The sequence below is a fragment of the Carassius carassius genome, chromosome 29 (assembly GCF_963082965.1).
Source record: "Carassius carassius chromosome 29, fCarCar2.1, whole genome shotgun sequence".
Lineage (NCBI taxonomy): Eukaryota > Metazoa > Chordata > Actinopteri > Cypriniformes > Cyprinidae > Carassius > Carassius carassius.
In genome coordinates, this window is record NC_081783.1 from 20130570 (window position 1) to 20153718 (window position 23149).

General features: G+C 36.6%; 1 protein-coding gene across 4 annotated transcripts; it reads left to right on the forward strand.

Moving 5' to 3' along the window:
• The first annotated feature begins 409 nt into the window (after positions 1 to 409).
• On the forward strand, positions 410 to 21510 carry LOC132109851 (interferon regulatory factor 2-like). Of its 4 annotated transcripts, none has more exons than XM_059516241.1 (9): positions 410 to 609; positions 2221 to 2313; positions 2481 to 2580; positions 4583 to 4756; positions 5598 to 5635; positions 5756 to 5861; positions 8949 to 9104; positions 15445 to 15488; positions 20428 to 21510. In XM_059516241.1, exons 2-9 carry the CDS (start codon positions 2227 to 2229, stop codon positions 20725 to 20727), a joined length of 1005 nt encoding a protein of 334 aa, XP_059372224.1. In that variant the 5' UTR covers positions 410 to 609; positions 2221 to 2226; the 3' UTR covers positions 20728 to 21510. The 4 variants fall into 4 exon arrangements, with proteins under 4 accessions (XP_059372224.1, XP_059372225.1, XP_059372223.1 ...); XM_059516240.1 differs by lacking the exon at positions 410 to 609 and adding an exon at positions 683 to 867 and having other exon boundaries at positions 15448 to 15488; XM_059516239.1 differs by lacking the exon at positions 410 to 609 and adding an exon at positions 688 to 867.
• Positions 21511 to 23149: the final 1639 nt, after the last annotated feature.

Consider the following 23149-nt stretch of genomic DNA (forward strand, 5'->3'; position numbering starts at 1 on the left):
ATAAAATACCAACAAGAAAGTATTATTGTATGATAATATTCATACAAGTATAGCTATACTTCTGCAGGAAAGTAATGGGAGTTACCAGTTTAGGATGTTTTTACACCATGATACCTGATTGGTTAACGTCATAGTGACGTTAGGTTTAGGGGTGGGGTTGGGTAAGGGGGATCATTTAGATTGCATGATTTAGAAACACCCAGCAGTTTGAAAACTGTCGCTGCTCTATTAATATTCATTAGCTAGGCCTTCCCCATTCAAGGCGTTACTACTCTGACTGCCTCCTACTTTTACTAATATTCACACGCCCACCTACGAAGTTGTCTGTGTGCCAGCTAATCAGCTCGCGAACGTCTTGCCACGTCGTTAATATTAATTATCCAAACCCTGGCCGTAGTAGGATTTGTAAACACGCAGTAAGCTCACTCGCACGCGCGCACGCTGGGGATTTCCACCCAAGCGCTTGTTTCCTTCACTTGTTTTGCTTTCGATCTGAAGAGCGAAATCAATCCCATTTGACTTTTTGTTTTGTTATCGAGAACTACAAATTGTCAAGACTCTTCATACAGTCTTTGCTTTTATTCCTGGAGTGATTTCTACGCGTCGCAGGTAATAAATGACATTTCCGGATGTATTTCTAGGGCTCATGTGTATATAAGTGGATGTTTATGCTGTAGGCCACGGAGTGTTGCTGGGCTGAGTGTTAAATCGAAAGTCAAGGGGTGTTTGGATCCAATGGGAATCAAGGAATGTTTATTTTCACTTTTGAGTTGACTTGACAACACTATCATACTTATTTGGGGAGGTTGAAGTCAACTGACTTAGTGTACTGGAAGAATGATTGGGACACCGCAATGTAACTCCACCGTAAGTACTGAGTAGAACTAATGAATAACGTGTTCTTAATGTCAAATTATGTTATTGAGACGTTTGCACGGACGTGTGGATATTATTATTGCTGTTATTGACTTACATGGACACGTACTGGGTCTAACATGGGCACTGTAATGGAAAGTGTCTGTCATAAACTCGTGCACCAGTGTCTGAATCCGAATTTAGTCTGATAAGCTGATAAATATAGCTTCATAAACTTATTACATGATTTTGTGTTAATATAACGCATTAACAAACTAAAGTTAATAGTTTTTATATTATATTTAGTATTATTAGTATTTTTGGTCAAGTTCAAATCATGATGTTCGATTAAATTCAGGCTTTACAGTGTTATAATGTACACTATGACATACTAACTTGCCTACGAATAGTTAATGAGAAAGTTGAATAGTTGGTATAAATAGTTTAGATGAGAAGTATCAAGAAAACGTGTTGCTTTGCTATAATCTAATTCTATTAATGTCTAAAAATAGACAAACAAATGTCCACACTTAAATATTATATATATATATATATATATATATATATATATATATATATATATATATATATATATATATATATATATATATACTATTGTGTTTACTAAATACTACAACACTATTATGGTTTCGTGTGGGTTTATGTGTATATTTCAAACTGTAACTTTTTGGGGGCTGATAATTGTGTCTGTCTGTGCTGTAGTATGCAGTGTAATGCTTGTATGTTGTTGTTCTGTGTTTTGATTGCCTATGTTCGCTCTCATTTCCTAATGGACCATAAAGGCACAAAGGTCTAAGCGACAAACGGATGATTTTAAAGTGCAAGTTTTCATTGTGATTAACTATAAACCTTTATATGAGCTCACATTGGTTAATCACTAACTTGTGATTTGAGGTTTGTGAAATGAAAATGGATCAAGAAACATCTTGTCGTGTCTCTCATGTTGCATGATTGATATTACAGGTCTGACCACATGTACTCTTTGTTAGATAAACTCTCTTGCTCACCACACACACACACACACACAAACATCCTCCCTCTATGTGTTGTCATTCACGTCTTGACTCACGGTCCTGACTCTTGCTTTCACAAAAGCCCAAATACGAATCATAAGTCATAATCATTTTGATTGCAGTAACTTTCGGTAAATTGTGAATCAGATGGTCTCCGCTGGAGGTTTGTTTTTAGAAATAGGGTTTAAGTTTGTCATCGTGCTTCCTGGATATTCATAGAGGAATGAACAACCTGTTGAAGGAGGAAAGGTTGCTGTCAAACTTTGACACATTCCAGATCTCTCTCTCTCTCTCTCTCTCTCTCTCTCTCTCTCTCTCTCTCTTTCTCTAGGCCAGCATGCCGGTGGAGAGAATGCGAATGAGACCATGGTTGGAAGAGCAGATAAATTCTTGTAAAATACCGGGCCTCAAATGGGTCAACAAGGTACTGTGACTAAACTTGTCTTTTGGCAGAATTGTTTTCACTTGCCGTGAGCAAGAGGCTATTGTTTGTGAAATATTCTGCCATATAAATTTGACTTTGTGCACAAATGCAGTGCATTTTAGGTGTGTCTTGGCTTGTGACATGTTTTGCATGTTCTTTGCCTGCAGGAGAAGAGAATATTCCAGATTCCATGGATGCATGCTGCGCGACACGGCTGGGACGTGGAGAAAGATGCGCCGCTCTTCCGAAACTGGGCCATCCATACAGGTGCAGTGAGCATGCAAACGTTCATGTGTGCCCTTAAATGCACATACAGTATACATGCTGTACAAACAGAACGTTCATAATGTTGGGATGCAGTTGTGAATATTCAAACTAGATCTAGACCAGACTAGATTCAAACTAGGTTTAATTGTAAAGCTGTTGAAGTTGACTTCACTTCGGAACATTTATTCACAGATTTGTGCTGCACATGGACAAGTGTGACATCATATACCTCTGTAAATAAATACAATTTAAATTCATGTCTCACACACTTCAGTGCACTTTGAGTGGAACATATACGTTCACTTAGAACTGGGATCATGGCAGAATATCCTGTGATGTCCACTCCGTAGGGCACTTGCTTCCAAATAGAACAAATGCCTGAATAAGAGAGACAAAATGTGCAGAGCGGGGGGGCGAGGACTGGAGTTGAGAACCGCTGATCTAAAGGAGCTGTTGACATGCTCCATTATGGTTGCTAGTGTTCCTAGATGGATTTTAGGGTGTTCTTGGTAGTCACTGGGGGGTGTCACTACGGGGGATGGATTGTTTGGTCACTAGGGTTTTACTGGTTGGTTGCTAGGGTGTTCTCTGTGGTTGCTAGACATTTGCTAGTTGGTTGCTAGGTGTTTAGGGTGGTTGATAGGATTTTGCTAGTTGGTTGCAAGGGTGTTTTGAGTGGATGTTAGGATTTAGCTAGTTGTTGCTATTGTGTTTTGAGTGGTTGTTAGGATTTTGCTAGTTGTTGCTAGGGTGTTTTGAGTGGTTGTTAGGATTTAGCTAGTTGTTGCTAAGGTGTTTTGAGTGGTTGTTAGGATTTAGCTAGGTGGTTGCTAGGGTGTTTAGGGTGGATGTTTGGATTTTGCTAGTTGTTGCTAGGGTGTTTTGAGTGTTTGTTAGGATTTAGCTTGTTGTTGCTAGGGTGTTTTTGGGTGGTTGTTAGGATTTTGCTAGTTGTTGCTAGGGTGTTTTGAGTGGTTGTTAGGATTTTGCTAGTTGGTTGATAGGGTGTTTTGAGTGGTTGTTAGGATTTTGCTAGTTGTTGCTAGGGTGTTTTGAGTGGTTGTTAGGATTTTGCTAGTTGGTTGATAGGGTGTTTTGAGTGGTTGTTAGGATTTTGCTAGTTGTTGCTAGGGTGTTTTGAGTGGTTGTTAGGATTTTGCTAGTTGGTTGATAGGGTGTTTTGAGTGGTTGTTAAGATTTTGCTAGTTGTTGCTAGGGTGTTTTGAGTGGTTGTTAGGATTTTGCTAGTTGGTTGATACGGTGTTTTGGGTGGTTGTTAGGTTTTTGCTAGTTGTTGCTAGGGTGTTTTGAGTGGTTGTTAGGATTTTGCTAGTTGGTTGATAGGGTGTTTTGAGTGGTTGTTAAGATTTTGCTAGTTGTTGCTAGGGTGTTTTGAGTGGTTGTTAGGATTTTGCTAGTTGGTTGATACGGTGTTTTGGGTGGTTGTTAGGTTTTTGCTAGTTGTTGCTAGGGTGTTTTGAGTGGTTGTTAGGATTTTTCTAGGCCAGCATGCCGGTGGAGAGAATGCGTATGAGACCATGGTTGGAAGAGCAGATAAACTCTTGTAAAATACCGGGCCTCAAATGGGTCAACAAGGTACTGTGACTAAACTTGTCTTTTTGCAGAATTGTTTTCACTTGCCGTGAGCAAGAGGCTATTGTTTGTGAAATATTCTGCCATATAATAGTTGGTTGATAGGGTGTTTTTGGGTGGTTGTTAGGATTTTGCTAGTTGTTGCTAGAGTGTTTTGAGTGGTTGTTAGGATTTTGCTAGTTGTTGCTAGGGTGTTTTGAGTGGTTGTTAGGATTTTGCTAGTTGGTTGATAGGGTGTTTTGAGTGGTTGTTTCTGTTATACATCAAAAGAGTGCAGTAAAGTGTCTCCATGATACTCTTACAGATTGAGTTTCATCATACGTTTACAGCTAATGATGTCAATACAATATAAAGTTGTAGTGAAGTGGTAGTTAACTGCCATTCTGCATTATCCACTGGCATTGTTTAGGGAAATATCAACCAGGTGACAAACCGGACCCCAAAACATGGAAGGCAAACTTCCGCTGTGCGATGAACTCCCTGCCTGACATCGAGGAGGTGAAAGACAAAAGCATAAAAAAGGGAACAAACGCCTTCAGGGTATACAAGATGCTGTCATCGTCCGAACGGCATTCAAAGAGAGGTCAGTCCTTCATATCCTTCATATCCTTCATGATGTGCATTTAAAGACATTTCTGTCATGTTTGTTCAGTCACACCTAAGAATGGGATGATCCCATCTAGTCTGCCTGTTAGGTTTTTGGGTCAATCTCACAGAAGCTGACATAAGAAAAATATGTTTGCCATATTTCACCGAAAAATATTAGAAAGAAATAATTGAATGCTTGAATAACTGAAAAAAAAAGAAAAATACATAGTAATTTTTCACCCTTTATTTATATGAAAATTAAGTGCATTTTTCACACAGACGCACACATAGGTTGTGTTTCCATATTGTGTGAGGACATTCCATATATATTCAACAGTTATTTCTAGTCCTCGAATCTGATTGGCTGAGAGGAGTGCAATATCCTAGTGATAACAGAACCATTTCACCGTTTGTATCACTCCACAGCGAGTGTAATGGCATGCGCCCAAATCCACTATAGTTTAAAAAATAATAGCCTAGTTTTAAGAGTTTTTAGTTGAGAATGTACTCATTTAGACTTCAAATATGGAGTTTGTTAATAAAGATAAAGTTTTCGCAGATGTGAGCTCCAGGATGTCAGCAGATGTTCAGCGTTCATGAACCTGCTGAGAAGCGGCCTTACTTTGTGTGTGTATTTTATTGACTATACTTGTGGGGACCAAATGTCTTATACTTTAATATAAGACAAATGTCCCAATACTTTAACAACCCACCAGTGAAACAGTTGAACCCAGAAATCTTCTTGACAGGTTTTGTGACATGCCGTTTTGATACTTTCTGAAGTGTTATTTATTTGCGTGCACGGATCTAGATTTGTGTGTCTGTGTTTCTCAAAGGAAAAAAGAGAGGGATTGAAAAAGAAGAAAAGATAAAGGTATGGACTTTCACGCTTGTGTATATTCTGTTGCTGTTAGAAATGCTGTAATCAAAAAATGTTATGAGATTAATTGACACAGATGTGAATGTAATGTGTTTGTGTGTGTGTTAACTGCAGGCAGCGCGACCATGCCCTGCACCTTCGAGTTGGGAAAACAGTAACGGCTCTTCGTCGTGTAAAACCCCAGTCACAATCAAACAGGAGGCAGATTACTCTGGTACAGGTAGGTAGTTCTTCCTGCTCCACCCTGCACACCTGTGCTCAGGTCACATGAGTATATTCAAGTAGAACCTGTTCTTCACAATCTAGCAAGAAAGGACTTACAACCTGAAATGCTTTCTGCTCTATGGATTCGTTTTTTATCTGTATGCTTTCTCTCTGTGGCACATTTTATTTCTCTGCTCACCAAAACAGATAATTGTGAGTCATCTATTAAGGCCCCGATATACTTCCACCGAAATTGAAGAATGAACTGATATGATGTAATTTCTAACAAAATCAGGCTGAAGCGAGGTTCGTTTTGAGTTCGTTCTGGCAGTTCGAAACAGATCACCAAAGCGAACTTTCTGGGGGAGTTCATTTGGCTCCTAAACACATTCACATTCACCTAAACACGTTCTGAAACTCCACCTTCTTTGATGTGAGATCTTTTTCCCATTTCGTTTCTCATTCCACCGAGGTCAGACAAGAGAACAACATCCAAAACAACAATGTTACTAACAACATGAACACACTGTCAAGTAGCTGAGCTGGCACAAATATATCTGCACCTGTACGATCGAGAAAGTATTTAATTCCTAGAAAGAAATAGCAACAAAGCTTGGCGTCAATGCCAACACCCCAGACAAGTTTTCTAAAGCCATGAAAAGAATGAATGGAAAGAGTGGACATATAAGGTGGCAAGAAACCAAATACGTGTGTACATGCTGCTGCTGTTTTTTCAATAAGCAAATTTAAAAGGTATGCAATATATGAAATGCCAAAAACCTTTGTTTTAATCCAAATTAAACCATGACATTACATACAATATAAAAAGGAGTAATCATTTACCCAGTTTAATAAAATTAACACTAACACTAATAAAATAAAGTGCTAATCATACTAAAGTTTTAAGAATATGAGCCATTCACACTTCCCGTAAAGGACTGATTATGGAAAATGGAAAGGTTATTTTTTATTACAAATATTGTACTTGATTCTGAATTGCTGTTAAATATTATTCTAACTTTTTTTTTTTACCCGAAACAAAGACCAAAATCGTTTGAAGTATATCAGAGTTTAATAGGCAGACTAAACATAATCTGGCAGATCTGTTTATTCAACTTTTTACATAACTGCTATTCAAGGGAGTATTAATTATTTTATTAATAATAATACAAATTATATATATATATATATATATATAAAAAATATAATTATTATTATTATATAATAGTATATCATTATAGTAATAATAATAATCATTTATTTATAATAATAATGTAATACCCAAATATTTGAAAAGATATTTGATACAAAATAATTATAAATTAATAATTATAGAAAATACACTTCTGGCTATTGTTGTATTAGCTATAGGTATCTTTTGTAAGTGTTAGGTTTCATGTTTGTTTTTTTAAGCTTGTATTTAAAAAAATATTAATTTTAATAATAATTAGTGTTTGTTATAAATATATTACTTTCAAATTCTGTCCATTCGGCACAAGTCATGCTTTTTAAATAAAAACAAAAAAAAAACCTAAAATATTGAATGGCTTGTTGTGTATTTATTATTTGTAATTATTTTTAATAATAATTATAATAATAATAATAATAATATTTTATACATGCAGCAAATAGTCAATGAATATTTTATTAAAAAATATAATTTATTATTGTTATTATTATACATATTTGTCTTATATATTATCCATTTAAATTCTGTTCAACCAGAGAATATGTCCTGCTTTTTAAAAGAAAAAGAAAACCGTTAAAATATGTTGAACACTTTGTATGTATCAAATATTCATTCTTATGTATTTTTTCAGTTATATTATTATTACAGATTAAGCTGTTAAAAGATCTCTCAAGTTTATTTTAGGATTCTCTTCAAAAAAGCAAGACTTGTGGTTTGAGAGAATATGTAACAGCAGTTTGTTCTGTGTTCCTCAGCCACTTATTGCAACTACCCTGAATTCTTCAGGCTTCGCTCACAACAACCTGAGTTTTTATTTTGCTGTGCCTCTCCTATCCTAATTTAACACATGCATCACTTCACAGCTGTTTGACTTTCTCTCACATTTCTCTGCCTTCACAAATCTCCAAAATCAAAACCTTTATAGACGTTATCTACTCATGACACTGAATTTGATCAATAGAGTAAGTTTTATTCCTCATGCCAGCAGCCGTGTTATAACACCTACACATGGAAACCCAGTGAGTCACAATGCTGTCGGTTTGAGTTAGGAAAGAGCCTTTTGATTTGCCTTCTATTGAATTGTATGAATGGCTGGCGTTAAATGAACAGTTAGTGACATAATGAAGGAATGGTTTTGTAAAAGGTTGTGTCATTGGAGATTGTGGAGGTCAAATTATGGGTCATATTTCTCCCCATTAAAAGAAAAAAAAATAAGAAAAATATATATCCATGCAACTTTTTCCCACCAAATTCCCATACTGTAATAATAATAATTTAATTTACAACAGGATAAATCAACATGAATTTAATTAAGTACACCAATTGCTACCACAACATACAAATACATATGTAATTTATGCAAAGTGTATATATTTACTAATTTATTTACATTATTTTGAGGTGACATTAAACTTAGGCACGCTCTTGACAGATTTAAGTGCGAGTCTTTTACATTTGGGATGGGATATGATCCCACTACACCTATCATTCTGTTGTGGACCTGTTTATCCAGATCTCCTTGTTCCTGTGTTTGTTTATTCACGTCCACTGTTCTCTGTTTCCCTTTCAATCTCACTAACGCACTCGGTCGGGGTAAAAGGTAAGCTTTGCATGTGTTTGCTTTGTTAGTCATGTGGGATCTGTGATGCACATGGAATTGGCAAAGCAAAATCAACTGTAACGTAATTGATTTACAAAATGCCTTACAGCTGGTTAATTTGTTTTTAACCTTGTTTCCAGTGCATCATTTTATTACGGAGTCATGGGAAATAGAGTTCAGCTTCATGGACCAGAGGGATTGCGTCCAGAGTGAAAAATGACACCGATCTGGCTCACGCCTCTTTAAGACACACGTTCACTTCCCACTTCACTGTTCTCCATATTCACTCTCTCTTCCCTGTTCTCCTTCCTCAGAGGCTGGTGGGCGGAGCCCAGGGGACGACCACCTGATCATCAACGATCTGCCGGACGTGTGTCAGACCATTGAGGTGGTGACGGAGAATGAGGAGCAGACCGTGACCTCCAGTGACCTGTACCCCTTACAGATCTCCCCCGTCTCCTCGTATGGAGGTTGGCTTGACAAATATACTTTAGCCATGACTATATTCACAGTGCAGCATTGCTTTGAGATCCTTGCTGGTTTTGCACTCATCCAGTTACAAAGATGTCGGTTTGAATTTGTCCCAGGCCGGTTCCATTTGCTGAAGTATTTTGACTTTTTGATTAATATAAATGTCCAGTCCTCCATACTATCCTGTTGTTTGCTTTTCAGTGACCAGTGGAAACCGATACAGGCGGTAGATTTGATCTCGTGTGTGCAAACAAACAAGCATGACATAACCTCTTTTTCAGTGTAGTTTTTCTTACTTGATGTATTTTGTTTTTGTATCTTATCTTAAATATCTTCTTGCATCTAGATACATTTAATTTGAAAATGTACATTTCTTAAGATATTAAGTCTTGTTTTCTAAAAAAAATATCAAAATTAATTTAGGCTGTAAACATAAAAAAAAAAATCTGTCAATTGGAAAAATAATCTTGTTTTTACTTTGAATAAAGCTTATTTGTCTTTTTCCACATTGACAGATATTTGTTCTCGTTTCAGGCAATAATTCACTTAATTTTTTTTTTTCAGAAAATCGGACTTAATATATTTAATTATTGTGCTTTTCAAGTAAATTCATTTTGATTTAGGAATTTTGGATACTTGTTCTGGAAAACAAGACAAAAATAATGAATAAGAAGATTGTTTATTGCAGTGTAGATAATGTCTCTTTTTTTAGGTACTACACTACAAAAAAATTATTTCGTATTTCTTTTTTCCAGTTAAACGATCTAAAACATTTTTTATCTATGCATTTAATTGAGAAGAAAAATTACATAAGATATTAAATTTGATTTTTGAATCAGTTCTCAAATTAAATGAGCTTAAACAAAATTGGTGTCAGTTGGGTCAGAAAAATATGGAAGTCCATTTGCGCCACTGATTAAAAAATGTAAACAAGGATTTGCGACATTTTATCTCACAATTCTGGCTTTTTTTCTAAGAATTGCATGATACTAACATGCAATTTTATATTTTTTTTCTCACAGTTGGGAGTTCGCAGTTGTGACAATTTCAGGCAATAATCAGTTTATATCATGTAAATCTGAGAAAAAAGTCAGAATTACAAGTTTGAGAAATGCGAGCTGTAAACTGGCAATTTTGTTTGTTTTTATTCAGTGGCGGAAAAATTTCCTTAGAATTAAGTTCAGTTTTCTTACCCCTTTTCTTAACCTTCATTTTATCAATTATTTTGGAGAACAAGAGTTAATATCTTAATTCATTTTGTTTCTCAAAATATCCTATTTAAGAATGTTTAGATGTTTGTACTGGAAAACCACCAAAAAGTAAGAAAATAATTTTTTGCAGTGTATCTGTTGTTCTTATTTGAAAAGAAAGCGTTCATTTCATATCAGATTGAAAACATCACTGCTAAAGCATCTTATGTTTTAGCTTGAAACATGCTTTGAGGCATTGAGATCTGTGTAGGCTGCGTGTGTAGCTTGTGTTGTACAATGTCCATTAGAGTTAAGGCTCAAGGACATGCTGTCTATGTCACGTCGGCTGTACCTCTGTACTGTAACTCAGCTCTGGCCGGATGGAGTTAATATATAACGGTGAGGTGCGAACACAGTTCACACTCTCACCTGCATGTGCTTGTCTTCATAAAGTTAAAGTGTGCCTTCAGTATGTTCTAACTAAAGCATGGCACAGTTATACACTTAGCCCATAGCCTATATAGCTAATAGCCTATATTGCTACAATGGACTAGTTTGTCCAAAAGTTATTTTATATATGTTTTATATATGTTATAATTAAAGCATGGCACAGTTAAACACTTACATTGCTGTAATGGACAAGTTTTGTCCAAAGTTATTTTAGAGCAAGATTTGCAGCTGCAATGCTAAGGTGTTCATTGTAGTACTGTATTTAGTGCACTGCGGCGTGCCTTCAAAGTGTTTGAAGTAGATTGTTAACACATTGCACATTGTGGTTGCTAGAGTATTCTGATTGGTTGCTAAGTAGTTTGCGTATTGGTCTGCAAATATCATATAAGACTGAGTTGGCAATACTACTCTCACTACTTTTTGATATTAGCGTGTTCAGGGTTGTTGGCAGGACCAGTGTTTTTTTTAAGCATTATTTCGTCACTAATGTATGGAGCTCCACACGACATGCAAGAATTTTTTTTTTTTGTGCGCACGATTTACTAATTCGTTCCCTCAATGTACATACTAAAACGTGCGCATGATTACTATTGTGTTCCTTCGATTTACTATTGCGTTCCCTCGATTTGCTAATCGGGCGCACGTCATTGGGGCGTACTTTGAGGGAACGAATTAGTAAATAGTGCGCACAATTTATAAATCGAGTGAAACGAAATAGTAAATAGAGGGAACGCAATAGTAATCGTGCGCATATTTTAGTACATTGAGGGAACAAATTAGTAAATCGTGTGCACAATTTATGCAAAGAGTCAGTATTTGCAGTGTTGGCCCTTCTTTTTCAGGACCTCTGCAATTCGACTGGGCATGCTCTCAATCAACTTCTGTGCCAAATCCTGACTGATAGCAACCCATTCTTTCATAATCACTTCTTGGAGTTTGTCAGAATTAGTGGGTTTTTGTTTGTCCACCCGCCTCTTGAGGATTGACCACAAGTTCTTAATGGGATTAAGATCTGGGGAGTTTCCAGGCCATGGATCCAAAATTTCAACATTCTGGCCCCCGAGCCACTTAGTTACCACTTTTGCCTTATGGCACAGTGCTCCATCGTGCTGGAAAATGCATTGTTCTTCACCAAACTGTTGTTGGATTGTTGGAAGAAGTTGCTGTTGGAGGGTGTTTTGGTACCATTCTTTATTCATGGCTGTGTTTTTGGGCAGAATTGTGAGTGAGCCCACTCCCTTGGATGAGAAGCAATCGCACACATGAATGGTGTCAGGATGCTTTACTGTTGGCATGACACAGGACTGATGGTAGCGCTCACCTTTTCTTCTCCGGACAAGCCTTTTTCCAGATGTCCCAAACAATCTGAAAGGGGCTTCATCGGAGAATATGACTTTGCCCCAGTCCTCAGCAGTCCATTCACTATACTTTCTGCAGAAGATCAATCTGTCCCTGATGTTTTTTTTGGAGAGAAGTGGCTTCTTTGCTGCCCTTCTTGAACCCAGGCCATCTTCCAAAAGTCTTGGCCTCACTGTGCGTGCAGATGCGCTCACACCCACCTGCTGCCATTCCTGAGCAAGCTCTGCACTGGTGGCACTCCGATCCCGCAGCTGAATCCTCTTTAGGAGACGATCCTGGCGCTTGCTGGACTTTCTTGGATGCCCTGAAGCCTTCTTTACAAGAATTGAACATCTTTCCTTGAAGTTCTTGATGATCCTATAAATTGTTGATTTAGGTGCAATCTTAGTAGCCACAATATCCTTGCCTGTGAAGCCATTTTTATGCAACGCAATGATGGCTGCACGCGTTTCTTTGCAGGTCACCATGGTTAACAATGGAAGAACAATGATTTCAAGCATCACCCTCCTATTAACATGTCAAGTCTGCCATTCTAACCCAATCAGCCTGACATAATGATCTCCAGCCTTGTGCTCATCAACATTCTCACCTGAGTTAACAAGACGATTACTGAAATGATCTCAGCAGGTCCTTTAATGACAGCAATGAAATGCAGTGGAAAGGTTTTTTTGGGATTAAGTTAATTTTCATGGCAAAGACGGACTATGCAATTCATCTGATCACTCTTCATAACATTCTGGAGTATATGCAAATTGCTATTATGAAAACTTAAGCAGCAACTTTTCCAATTTCCAATATTTATGTAATTCTCAAAACTTTTGGCCACGACTGTATGTAATTTCTGCAGAGCCAATTCTCATTATTAACTAGTTGTTTATTACTATTGTTTATCACTATTAAGTTAACTAGTTAGTTTATTAGCATATTGGCTGTTTATTAGTACTTATAAAAGCATATATTCTGTATGACCATATTCTACATCCCCAATCCTACCCAACACCTAAACTTAACAACTTTCCTTACTAACTATTAATAAGCATCAAATTAGAAGCTTAATGAGACAAAAGTCATAGTTAATATATTTTTTTTAGCTGGAATTGGACCTTAAAATAAAGTGTGACTAAATTAGTTCCCTTGTTTTAGTTCAGTTAAAACGAGAGAATAAAGTAGTACAATGTAGCCACAATTGATTAAAACTATGGAACGAATAAGTACAATGAGGTATAATTCATTTAAACCAGAAAACAAATGAGTACGTGTCCACATTTTACTAAAAGGAAGCATATGACAGAATGTATTTATTGTACGTTTCTATGTAGTTCTGTAAGTATCTTTGTAGTTTCTATATAGTTTTTTAAATTTATTTTTAATTCAGTTTTAGTATTAACAAATTTCAGTACTTCAACTTAAACGTATTTTAAGTTATTTGCCAAAGCAACAATTTGTATATTCCATTTTCTTGTATTTTTTATTTTTTTATTTAAGCTTTATTATAGTTTTTAGTTTAGTTAACAATAACAACACTGTCCAGAATGTAATGTGGCTTGTAAGATAAAATGTCGAGGTCGTTGAAGATCTAGCAGTGATAAAGTACTTACTTTATGATAATTAAACCATTTTGGAGAATTAGCTTGTTCTAATACCATCTCTGGGTTAAGCAAGTAAGTCTAAATAAGTTTGTTGTAATGTTTTTTTAAGTGAATTGCTATGATGTTGCTAGGTATTCTAGCAGGAGTCTATAATATAATTTTTATTGTAAATCTATGAGAATTTCTTGTACATTTTATTGGCTTCGAAGCAAAAACGTGTCTTAAAACATCTAATTGCATGAATCATTCATTGGTGTTTAGTTAGAGTGACCATATGCGCCGTTCATATGAGACACGTCCCAGCCAGGATTTTAATATTGCCTAAAATATCCTGGTTTTGGCTATTTGCACTGTGCAGGTTAATCGTTGTGTAACATTCATGAGAGCTATAAAGAGCAGAGCAGACGGCTCCTTATGCTTTCGAATCGCTTTCACGTGTTTGTTTGTTAATTTGACTTGAAGCATTGTGTTGCAGTTTGTTTTGTTCTTTTGATGTGATGTGCGCATATTTGCATCACTTTGATCATTCCCTCTAGATCTCACCTTCTCACACATAGTTGCACGATTGGTCGATTATGTACAATAGCTGCATGTTATTGGTCAAACTGCTCTGGATGTTTTAGGCATTATTAAAATCCTGGCTGGGACGTGTCCCGTATGAACGGCGCATATGCACCCTATGTTTAGTAGAGATGAATGCTAAAGCATAATACTCAGGGTTAGAGGTTTATTCAAATCCTTATTACAAACTGTTAAAATGAGTAACAGTGAATTCAGTTATTTGGGACATTTTTCTCCCAGTCATCTCAATGGCCAAAGTGTCCCAATTTACCAGAATTCCCCCTAGTTATAATTCTTATCTTAGCAAACACCACTAATTATTTGTTTCTGACTATAGCAGAGGCCTGCTCTGAAACACTGCTTCTGATAAGAAGCCATCCGGCTCGCTGCTAAAAGTGTGAACACTGCTAGATCCAAGATTAAAGCTAGAACGTTTTTGCATTTGTCTATAAGTGTTCCTGTTTCATTCAGTTCCCTCTGGGAGCTAGTTACAACTAAGGAATGCAAATTACTTCCTAGAGTAGAAAAAAAAATACCCATATATATCCTTTATCTGCGGTGTTGTCTGTCTCTTAATATAGTCTGCTCATTGACTGCATGTGGAGTACTGAGATGAACTCTTGCCATTGTTGAAATTGTGGGGCTTGGCTTATGAAAACTTGTTTTTAGTAGCATGAAATTTACCGTACAGTAGCACTTGTCAGTGTGTTTGTACACGGACGGGAATGTTGACTCATGTCCTGTTGTTCCATGTTTTCCAATCAACAATCCTTTTTTTCTCAGAAGTCCCTGAGGCTGAAAGCATGTGGTTTATGGCATGAAATGTCATGCTTAAGTGTTGAGTTATTCATAGTAAACACAAACGCAATGCCACACTGCCAAAGCAAACTAGCTGCTGTCTCCTTATATTTCTGATTGATATAGTCTTATCTAAGCAGCTCTCTGTGCAATTTAAAATGTATTTCCTCATCTAAAAAAATTTGAAATGACTGGCCCTGAGGATATCTTTCAGTTGTTAATTTGTGCAATCAGTTAAAACTTCTTACGGTTAAATATACAAGATGTAAAGATATATTTTTTTTTAATCTGATGATCTTTGCATTGTTTCATCCACCCATTCACGGTAACCTGTCTGTCAGGAAATCCCTGATGAATCAGTCTGACCACTTTGCTTTCTTTCTATCTTCCAGCAGAGAGCGATACAGACAGCGCCAGTGAGGAAGACTCCAAAGAGGTAAGTGCAAAATCCATCCAAACTATTTCAAAACTTGACAGGTTTAAACACAAAGTAGATTGTTATTGTGTTCACATCTGAAATTATTGCTGACTGCAGTTTCTGAGGGATAGTGGCCAAAAGGAATAACCTGAAAGAAGAGTTCTTTTAATGGATGTGTCCAAGCAATACCCAGAATCCTTTTGTGTACGTCTGTTTATTGCAGTGGCTTTAGGGGTGTGAGGAACTGAATTGTGCTTCTCGTACAGATGCTAAAGGCAAAAATATGCACTATGAAATTATTCAAATTATTTGATTTCACAATGTTAGAATAGTTCACTTAGAAATTGAAAATGCATGGCCATCCAAAATGAGTTTACTTCATCAGAACAGATTTGTAGAAATGTAGCATTACTGTACATCACTCGTTCACCAGTGGATCCTTTGCAGTGAATGGGTGCCGTCAGAATCCAAACAGCTGATAAAACACAACACAAAATCACAATAATCCACAAGTAATCCATCCAGTCCATCAATCTTGTGTCCTATATTCATAACCTTGTTTTTATCAAGTGAAAAAGTTGTCTCCTCTGAATCAGGAGCGAAATATGCACTGATCAAGCACATTTTGCACAGGAGTGAAACAGTCCAAAACAGCATTAAACAAATATGGCACTGGATTTTGATGTGAGAGAACAACAAGAGATGGACTTTTTAACCTGAGGAAGCGTTGTCATGGATTATGGACTTGATAGCATTTTTGAATCAATGATTTAAGGTTAAACGCCTTAGTAATGGATTTATTTCTTACAAACAAGCAGCTTTTCACTTTCACTTAATAGACTCACTGTGTGGATTACTTGTGATCATTGCAGTGTTTTTATCAGCTGTTTGGACTCTCATTCTGATGGCACCCATTCACTGCAGAGGATCCATTGGCGAGCAAGTGATGTAATGCTACGTTTCTCCAAATCTGTTCTGATGAAGAAACTAACTCATCTACATCTTTGGTGGCTTGAGCGAGAGTAAATTTGAAGTCAATTTTTCATTTTTGGGGGAACTGTTCCTTTAAAATTAGTATGTGTTGCATTCTCAGCCACAAGAGGCACTGTCATATAAACTGCTTGCACCTGTGCTGACTTTCAGGTCAACTATGGCAAATGCAACAGTTTGAGAAGAATCTTGCTGAGCGAGTTACTGTTTATATGTTTATAGCAGCTGCCTGAATAGCTATATTCAGTTTAGTGGCTCAGACATTTAAAGGAAGCTCTTTTGTACAGAGGTTTGTTACTGACATAACACAGATATGCAGGTTAACATGCATGCAGTGCCAAAAATGTGCTTTTGCATGCATGCATAGAGTCCGTTTCTAGAAGAGCGTTGATCCAGAGTATGTGAAGGTATTTTTTTTGTGCATTTGAATTATGCAGAGCAAGTTTTCACAGGCTATTTCTCACTCTGCGACTCTGAGGGCCAAATATATCAAACGCTGTCAGTGCTTGTGTGCAAGTGTTTTCACAGCCCATTGCAGTAGTAAGATTACAGACTCAAATTTCCTTGATAGTCTAACACGTCTAAGTACTCGCTCACTTTGGCTTTTTTTGCACGATCAGTCCGGCCTGTGATTGCCTCTAGAGATGTCACAGCTGTTTTTGAGTAAACTAGTATCGGGGGCCATTTCCTGAGCTTAAAGTTTTTCATTTAGTCTTGTACAAGCGTGCCAGATTAGATAAATCAACTGTAGCATACAAACTGATACACAGAATATGAAGAAGCATTTTTACTTTAATAAGGAAATGTACGGTACTTGAACATGCTTTGCTACTCGCTACTCAAATAATGATGTAATTATCATCCTACAGTACATTTAATTAGGTGAAAGTTTGTATATGCATGAGTCATAATACTTTGGTCAGTTTTGTTTATCTGGAAAAGGAAGACTACATTTCAAATGGCTTTATCTGCTAAAAGACAAGATTTAAGCCACAGACTTAAAAAGGACTAGAAGTTATAAAACTCAATTTGATTTTAAAATAACAGGTCTTGTGATTTATTGTTTCATGCCTGAAAGCTTGTGGCTTTTCCAAGTTCCCGTTTACTAGCGCACAGTATCTATCCACACATGTAAGTTCCAGCATGCAACTGGGTAAAGCTGACATGGTACTCTCAACCCCCTTTTTTCGGTTCCTTTACCTCAGAACTCTGATGCAAAACAAGACGGGAGGAAAAAAAGAGAAAGAGCAAGCAGTGACGTGACGCTTCTCGCTGATTCCGGCAAATGTGCTGCGGCTTGTTAGAAAACTATTGAAATAGAAAAACATGATTCTCTGATTCACCCATAGAGTTACTCTAGGCCAGAAGACCGCTGTCAGTGCTGACGGCTGATGCAAATGTCATTTAGGCTTCGAGGGAGGGGAATTTTGCTTCATGGCAGGATATAAACACCCTGAAAAGTCTCTCATAATTTTACCATTGTAAATACCGAAGGTTTTAAATTAGATTGTACCTTTTAGACATGCTTTTTTTTCTTAGATTATTATACCATCAAATAAATACAAATTTCAATTAAAAAAATAAATAAACAGTAATAATTAAAGGGAAATAAAACAACTTAATTTAGTATTTACGATATGTTGTCATACAAGAATAAAGTTACTAAATTTGTCCAAGAGCAATGAATGTTTTTATATTGTTTTTAATCCAAAATGACTGCATATTTTATTTTATATGAATTTTCTATATTTCACATATTTTACATTATTGTTTTATTTATTTTTCTATATATATTGAGCAGATTTTTCTTTGGACATAAATAATATTTTCACATAAAAATGGTACCATGGTCTCTTTTTCTTCAGTATTTTAAATGTAAGAATTTCTGTTTGAGTTTAACGTTAGACTCTTTAAGGTGATTTTTGTGATAAATTTGCCCCCACATGGTGCCAGGAAGCCAGCAGATCCTGCAGTCGGACGATAGCCAGTCTGCCGTCGTAATTCTGTCAGTAAAACAATAGAAGCTATTAATAATCATTGGACAGACTGTTTTATGTGCCAGTTATCAGTCTAAACACAGTTGAGATGTATGAAGCACATGTCTTACAGGCAGCACATCATTTTCTAGAGAGAACAATCAAAAGCATGCAGTTGAGTGTCAGAGAGGAAATGCAACTGATGGCGGTGAGCTGTGTGCTGTGTGTGGTGGGGCCCCTGGAGATGTGGGCGAGAGCGCTCTCATGCAATTCGGGATTATCATAATTTGAACACAAGGAAGTGTGTGTGTTTTATGACATGGCTTCAGATTGTAATTCATGAAAATATATGGTTAGTTCTTGGTAGAAAATTGACAGATTGCAAGTGCAAACTATAACCTGTGCTCTTGAGGAAGACACATAACATCAGCAGAGATTACCAGACTTTTTGCCATGTTTATTTTCATATTCAGGATTTTCTGATGTTGGTTAAAAATGGCATGACATGCAGGTCAATCTTTTTTTTTTCTAAATGTGCTTTATTTTTATTTGTTTTTAACTACAAAAACTATTGTTATTTAAATAATGATTGAGAGGGTCAGGAAGGGATTTCTTTATAGAAAATCCTTTAAAAAAATGGCAAACAAATAAATAATAAACAAATGTAAATAAATGAATAAAAACATTTGATTAAAATGAATATCAACTGGTTTAACGTAATAATAATAAAAAAAGAATTAAAATAATTTATTAAAATGAATAAATAAAAATGTGATTATAATTAAATTTAAATGAAATAATAATAAACAAAATTTAAATAAATATAATTATAATTAAAATAGATTAAAATAAATATATATATATATATATACACCCTCATCGATAACGATCTTTTTTTAAAGCCTTATTTTTATCATGCAGAATTAGTTATATTATAGTAATACTTCAATTTTATCTATTCAGGGTCTGAATTTCATTTTTGAAAATGGGGGGAATTTCTCTCTTATATGTGACTCTTGTGAGAGGGGTTTTTTTTATTTTATTTTTTATTTTTTTGAGGGGTGGAGGGGAGCATTTTTTAGACATTTCCCAAAATATATATTTATCTCACCTAAATGTTCGATCATGCAGTGTATTTTTGTTTTTACACTTGTGCAATTGTTGCACAATAGCTTACACACAGCACAACACAGTTGCTCAGGCAAGTGGCAAAACAATTAAACTACATTTCTTACGTTATCACAAACATTCTAAATTAAAACTTACCACTGACAGAAACAGTCAGCTCTACTGCCTTTTCTTTTGCATTTAAATCTTTATTACAAGCAATCCCGCAGCTCATAAAGAACTATGTTTTCCTACCTCCACGAGTGTTTCACCTTGTCACTTTAGTTCAGCGAATTCAGCTAACTCTGTGTGGATCAATTGCTGCAGACTGCTTATGGACCGCACTGCCGGACCACAACCGTGTGCAGTGTGAACATTTTAAAATCCATTGACATGAGGACGGTAAAAATGCACTGTTAACGGAGTATGTGTGAAGCTGGTGTTATGTGTGTGCACTGCGAGTGTGCATGAGCGCACAGTCTCCAGGAGAGCAGTGATTCACTCGCGCTGTTTGTGAAATTGTCTCACAGAAAGTTTCAGTTACTTTAGAAGTTATTTAATGAAGAAATATGAATTGCACCACACCTTTGGCATTATAATTATTTCACCCACGCCGGACAGAGACTGTGAGATGGTGCCGTTGCATGTCATGCCAAACCTCTCACAGCAGGCGCGTCATCAGCTTGAGATCGGCTTTTTTAAGAGACTGCCGATCAAACATCCCAAAGCAATGATCAGGCGATAGTGATATATTTGTGAGTCCATGACATCTAAAAGATAAAAAAAAAACATGTCAAATTATTAACATTGAATGAACATAAATTATTATTATTAGAATTATTCTAGTGTTCTAATCACTGATGTGGCTTTGTTCTGCCCTGCAGCGTATTCAGGCCGCTCTATTTGGACATGAAGACAAGAAGGTGAGGATGGCGCTGCCTGGCATGTCCACTTTCATTTCTACCGACAAGACCAACTTCAAGATAACCACTGTCCGAGAACCCGCATCTTCACCCTTGCACACCCCCTTCACTGGTGGGCCGACCTGGAGCCTGTTAAACACCCCTTTGCCCTCATCCTCCCACAGCCCCGGACCCTCCAGCCAGATGTCGGTCCACGAAAAGCGTGCCAGTGTCATCATGAAAACCTCAGACGTGTCCAAATCCTCCGTCAAGACTTGCTGATCAAACTTGCACGTGACGTCCAGCCGGACTCGTCGAGAACACTATCATTGCCTTTGATAAAGGACCTACTAGCTCACAGGACAGCGATGGACCACCCTACGGGAGGTTGACCCAATGCTCCCTGACAGGAAGTGACACGTGAGCTGAAATTCAGGGAGTTTTTGAGTGCAGTGACGTGTATCCGTAAGCTGCTGTAGTGACCCGCAAGCCATTGTGAATGTGTATATAGAGGGATCATTGCCTAATTGCCTTTAGTCGCCCGAGCACCTTATGGATGAGCACTGGCTGCCATAATCAGTGACTTTTGTAGCTCGCAATCAAGGATAGACATTTTACAATAAATGGCATAAATTTAACTTATCTTAAGACCTTCATTGTGAGCGAATCCATTTTTATACCTTAGGGATCTTTATGCAATGGATAGTACATACCATTATACATTATGTACCCTGTAATGTAAGAAATCCTGTGTGAATTTGTGTCAGTTTGTGGTTTTTATGACAAAACAAAGCACTTGTTTTTATGATTTTCTTTTTTTTTAAAGAAAATTTTAAGTTAGAACCTTTTAAAGTGTCTCTTTCTTCTGTATATGTGAATGTAAAGATCTAAAGTATATGTTCTGCTTGTCTTGTGTCTACATATGTTCATTTAAGTCCCAGATAATGTGTGTGTATATCTTTATACACATTCAAGGGCTTCTTTAATGATTTCCACAAGATTTTGGTGTATAACAATCATGTGATCATAGGAATAAATGATAGACACTGTTTGGGTCCGATTGCAGTTGGTTCTGTGTCATCTGTACTTACAAAACTGAACAATCACAATCTATTTTTATATTTCAGCGCTTCACAGTGAGTCATTTTCCATGGTTTCAGTCAAAATCTGCTTTTTTTTAGTTTAGATGTTGGAAAACAACATTTCCCCCTTTTCTCTCGTTTGATCTCTAGCTCTCTTTTTCCTATCTAGGGATTTAATATGGTGATACATCTTTCCACTTTAAGATATTTGTAACTGAAATGTGCGAGACTTCCGGTGTCATTCTTCCTGTTATTTTACCTGTACATCACAGCAATTCTGCTTGATCCAAATTACTTTAAATTCGTTATCATAATCATAAACACACTAATTTGTAGTGCAAATAGTATGAGGCCTACAGTTTACTGCTCTTTGCCATTGCTCTAGTTATTTATATAGCTTCTGTTTAACCGAACGTCTCGCACATTTACATAAAATAGCTTCTTCCTTGTAGCAAAATAAGGTGAATACAACAAGCCTGACCCGGCTAATAAACCAGACAAAATTGCGATTGTCAGGCAATAACCATGTCCATGTAGATGAAAAAACAGAAACATTAGCTCCCTCTTGTGTCACATCTACCAACAATTAGCTACTGGCTATGCATAGGGCCCGGGATCTTGTGCAAGCGCCCCTGTGTGTGTGTGTGTGTGTGAGAGAGTGTGTGTGTGTGTGTGTGTGTGTGTGTGTGTGTGTGTGTGTGTGAAGGAGTTAAGTCTGTCTTCTTGAGTGCAGTTCCTGTAAGAAGAATGAAGAAATTGCACCTGGGTTGCTGTGACATCAACAAAGCAGAGATATGATCACTGTAGCAAACACATTTCTGAACATTATTGCAAAATGATGTTGCATTGGGACAGAGTTCTAGCTCTATCTACTGAATCCATCTCTGCAGAGTTCAGTGTAACTAATCATCTGAATGAACTGCAGCAGAGGTTTGTTGGACCATTTATTTTGGGTTGGTATTTGTTGTTGTTTTTTTGTGGACTTGAGTTTGAGCATAAAATTGAGGTTATTACACAGCCTAGTGGCAGAGGAAGGACAATTATATAGTTCGTTTCTATATAATGGTTGTTTTATTTATTTATGTAGCAAACAAAGTGGACCAGTTCAACCATCAGCCAGGATTTTTGGCATGATGCTCTGCTAAAGTGTGAAAATGGAGTGGCAGATTTTAAATATGTCTAAAAACATAAATTAATTAAATAAAAGTGGAAAAATAGCGGGCTAATTTAGAGTGTCAACTGAGAGCTCAAGTTATCCGCTTATCTGAATTATTGGCTTTTATTTGGGCCAACGTTTTGAAAAGGATTTTAAGGTTTTGTCTGAGCTTAAAACCACGTCAGCTGCTTTAAAACCTTTCAGGAATTCGCATACAAAAATGACTGGAAGTGAATGAAGATAAAGAGCTTGTTCGTAATGGAGGGGTCAAGTATTCGCCTTAAATTGAGTTGCATAATCGTCGGAGATATGACGTAACCGGAATTCTGCGTTTTGTAATTAATTAAGATAAACATGCTTGGCAAATTTTGTTAAGAGATTTTGTAAACAACCGATGTTTTTGAGATCCCTTCTGAAAATAATTAAATTAATAAACCAGCACAGAATTTGTAATTGTTTTACTGGT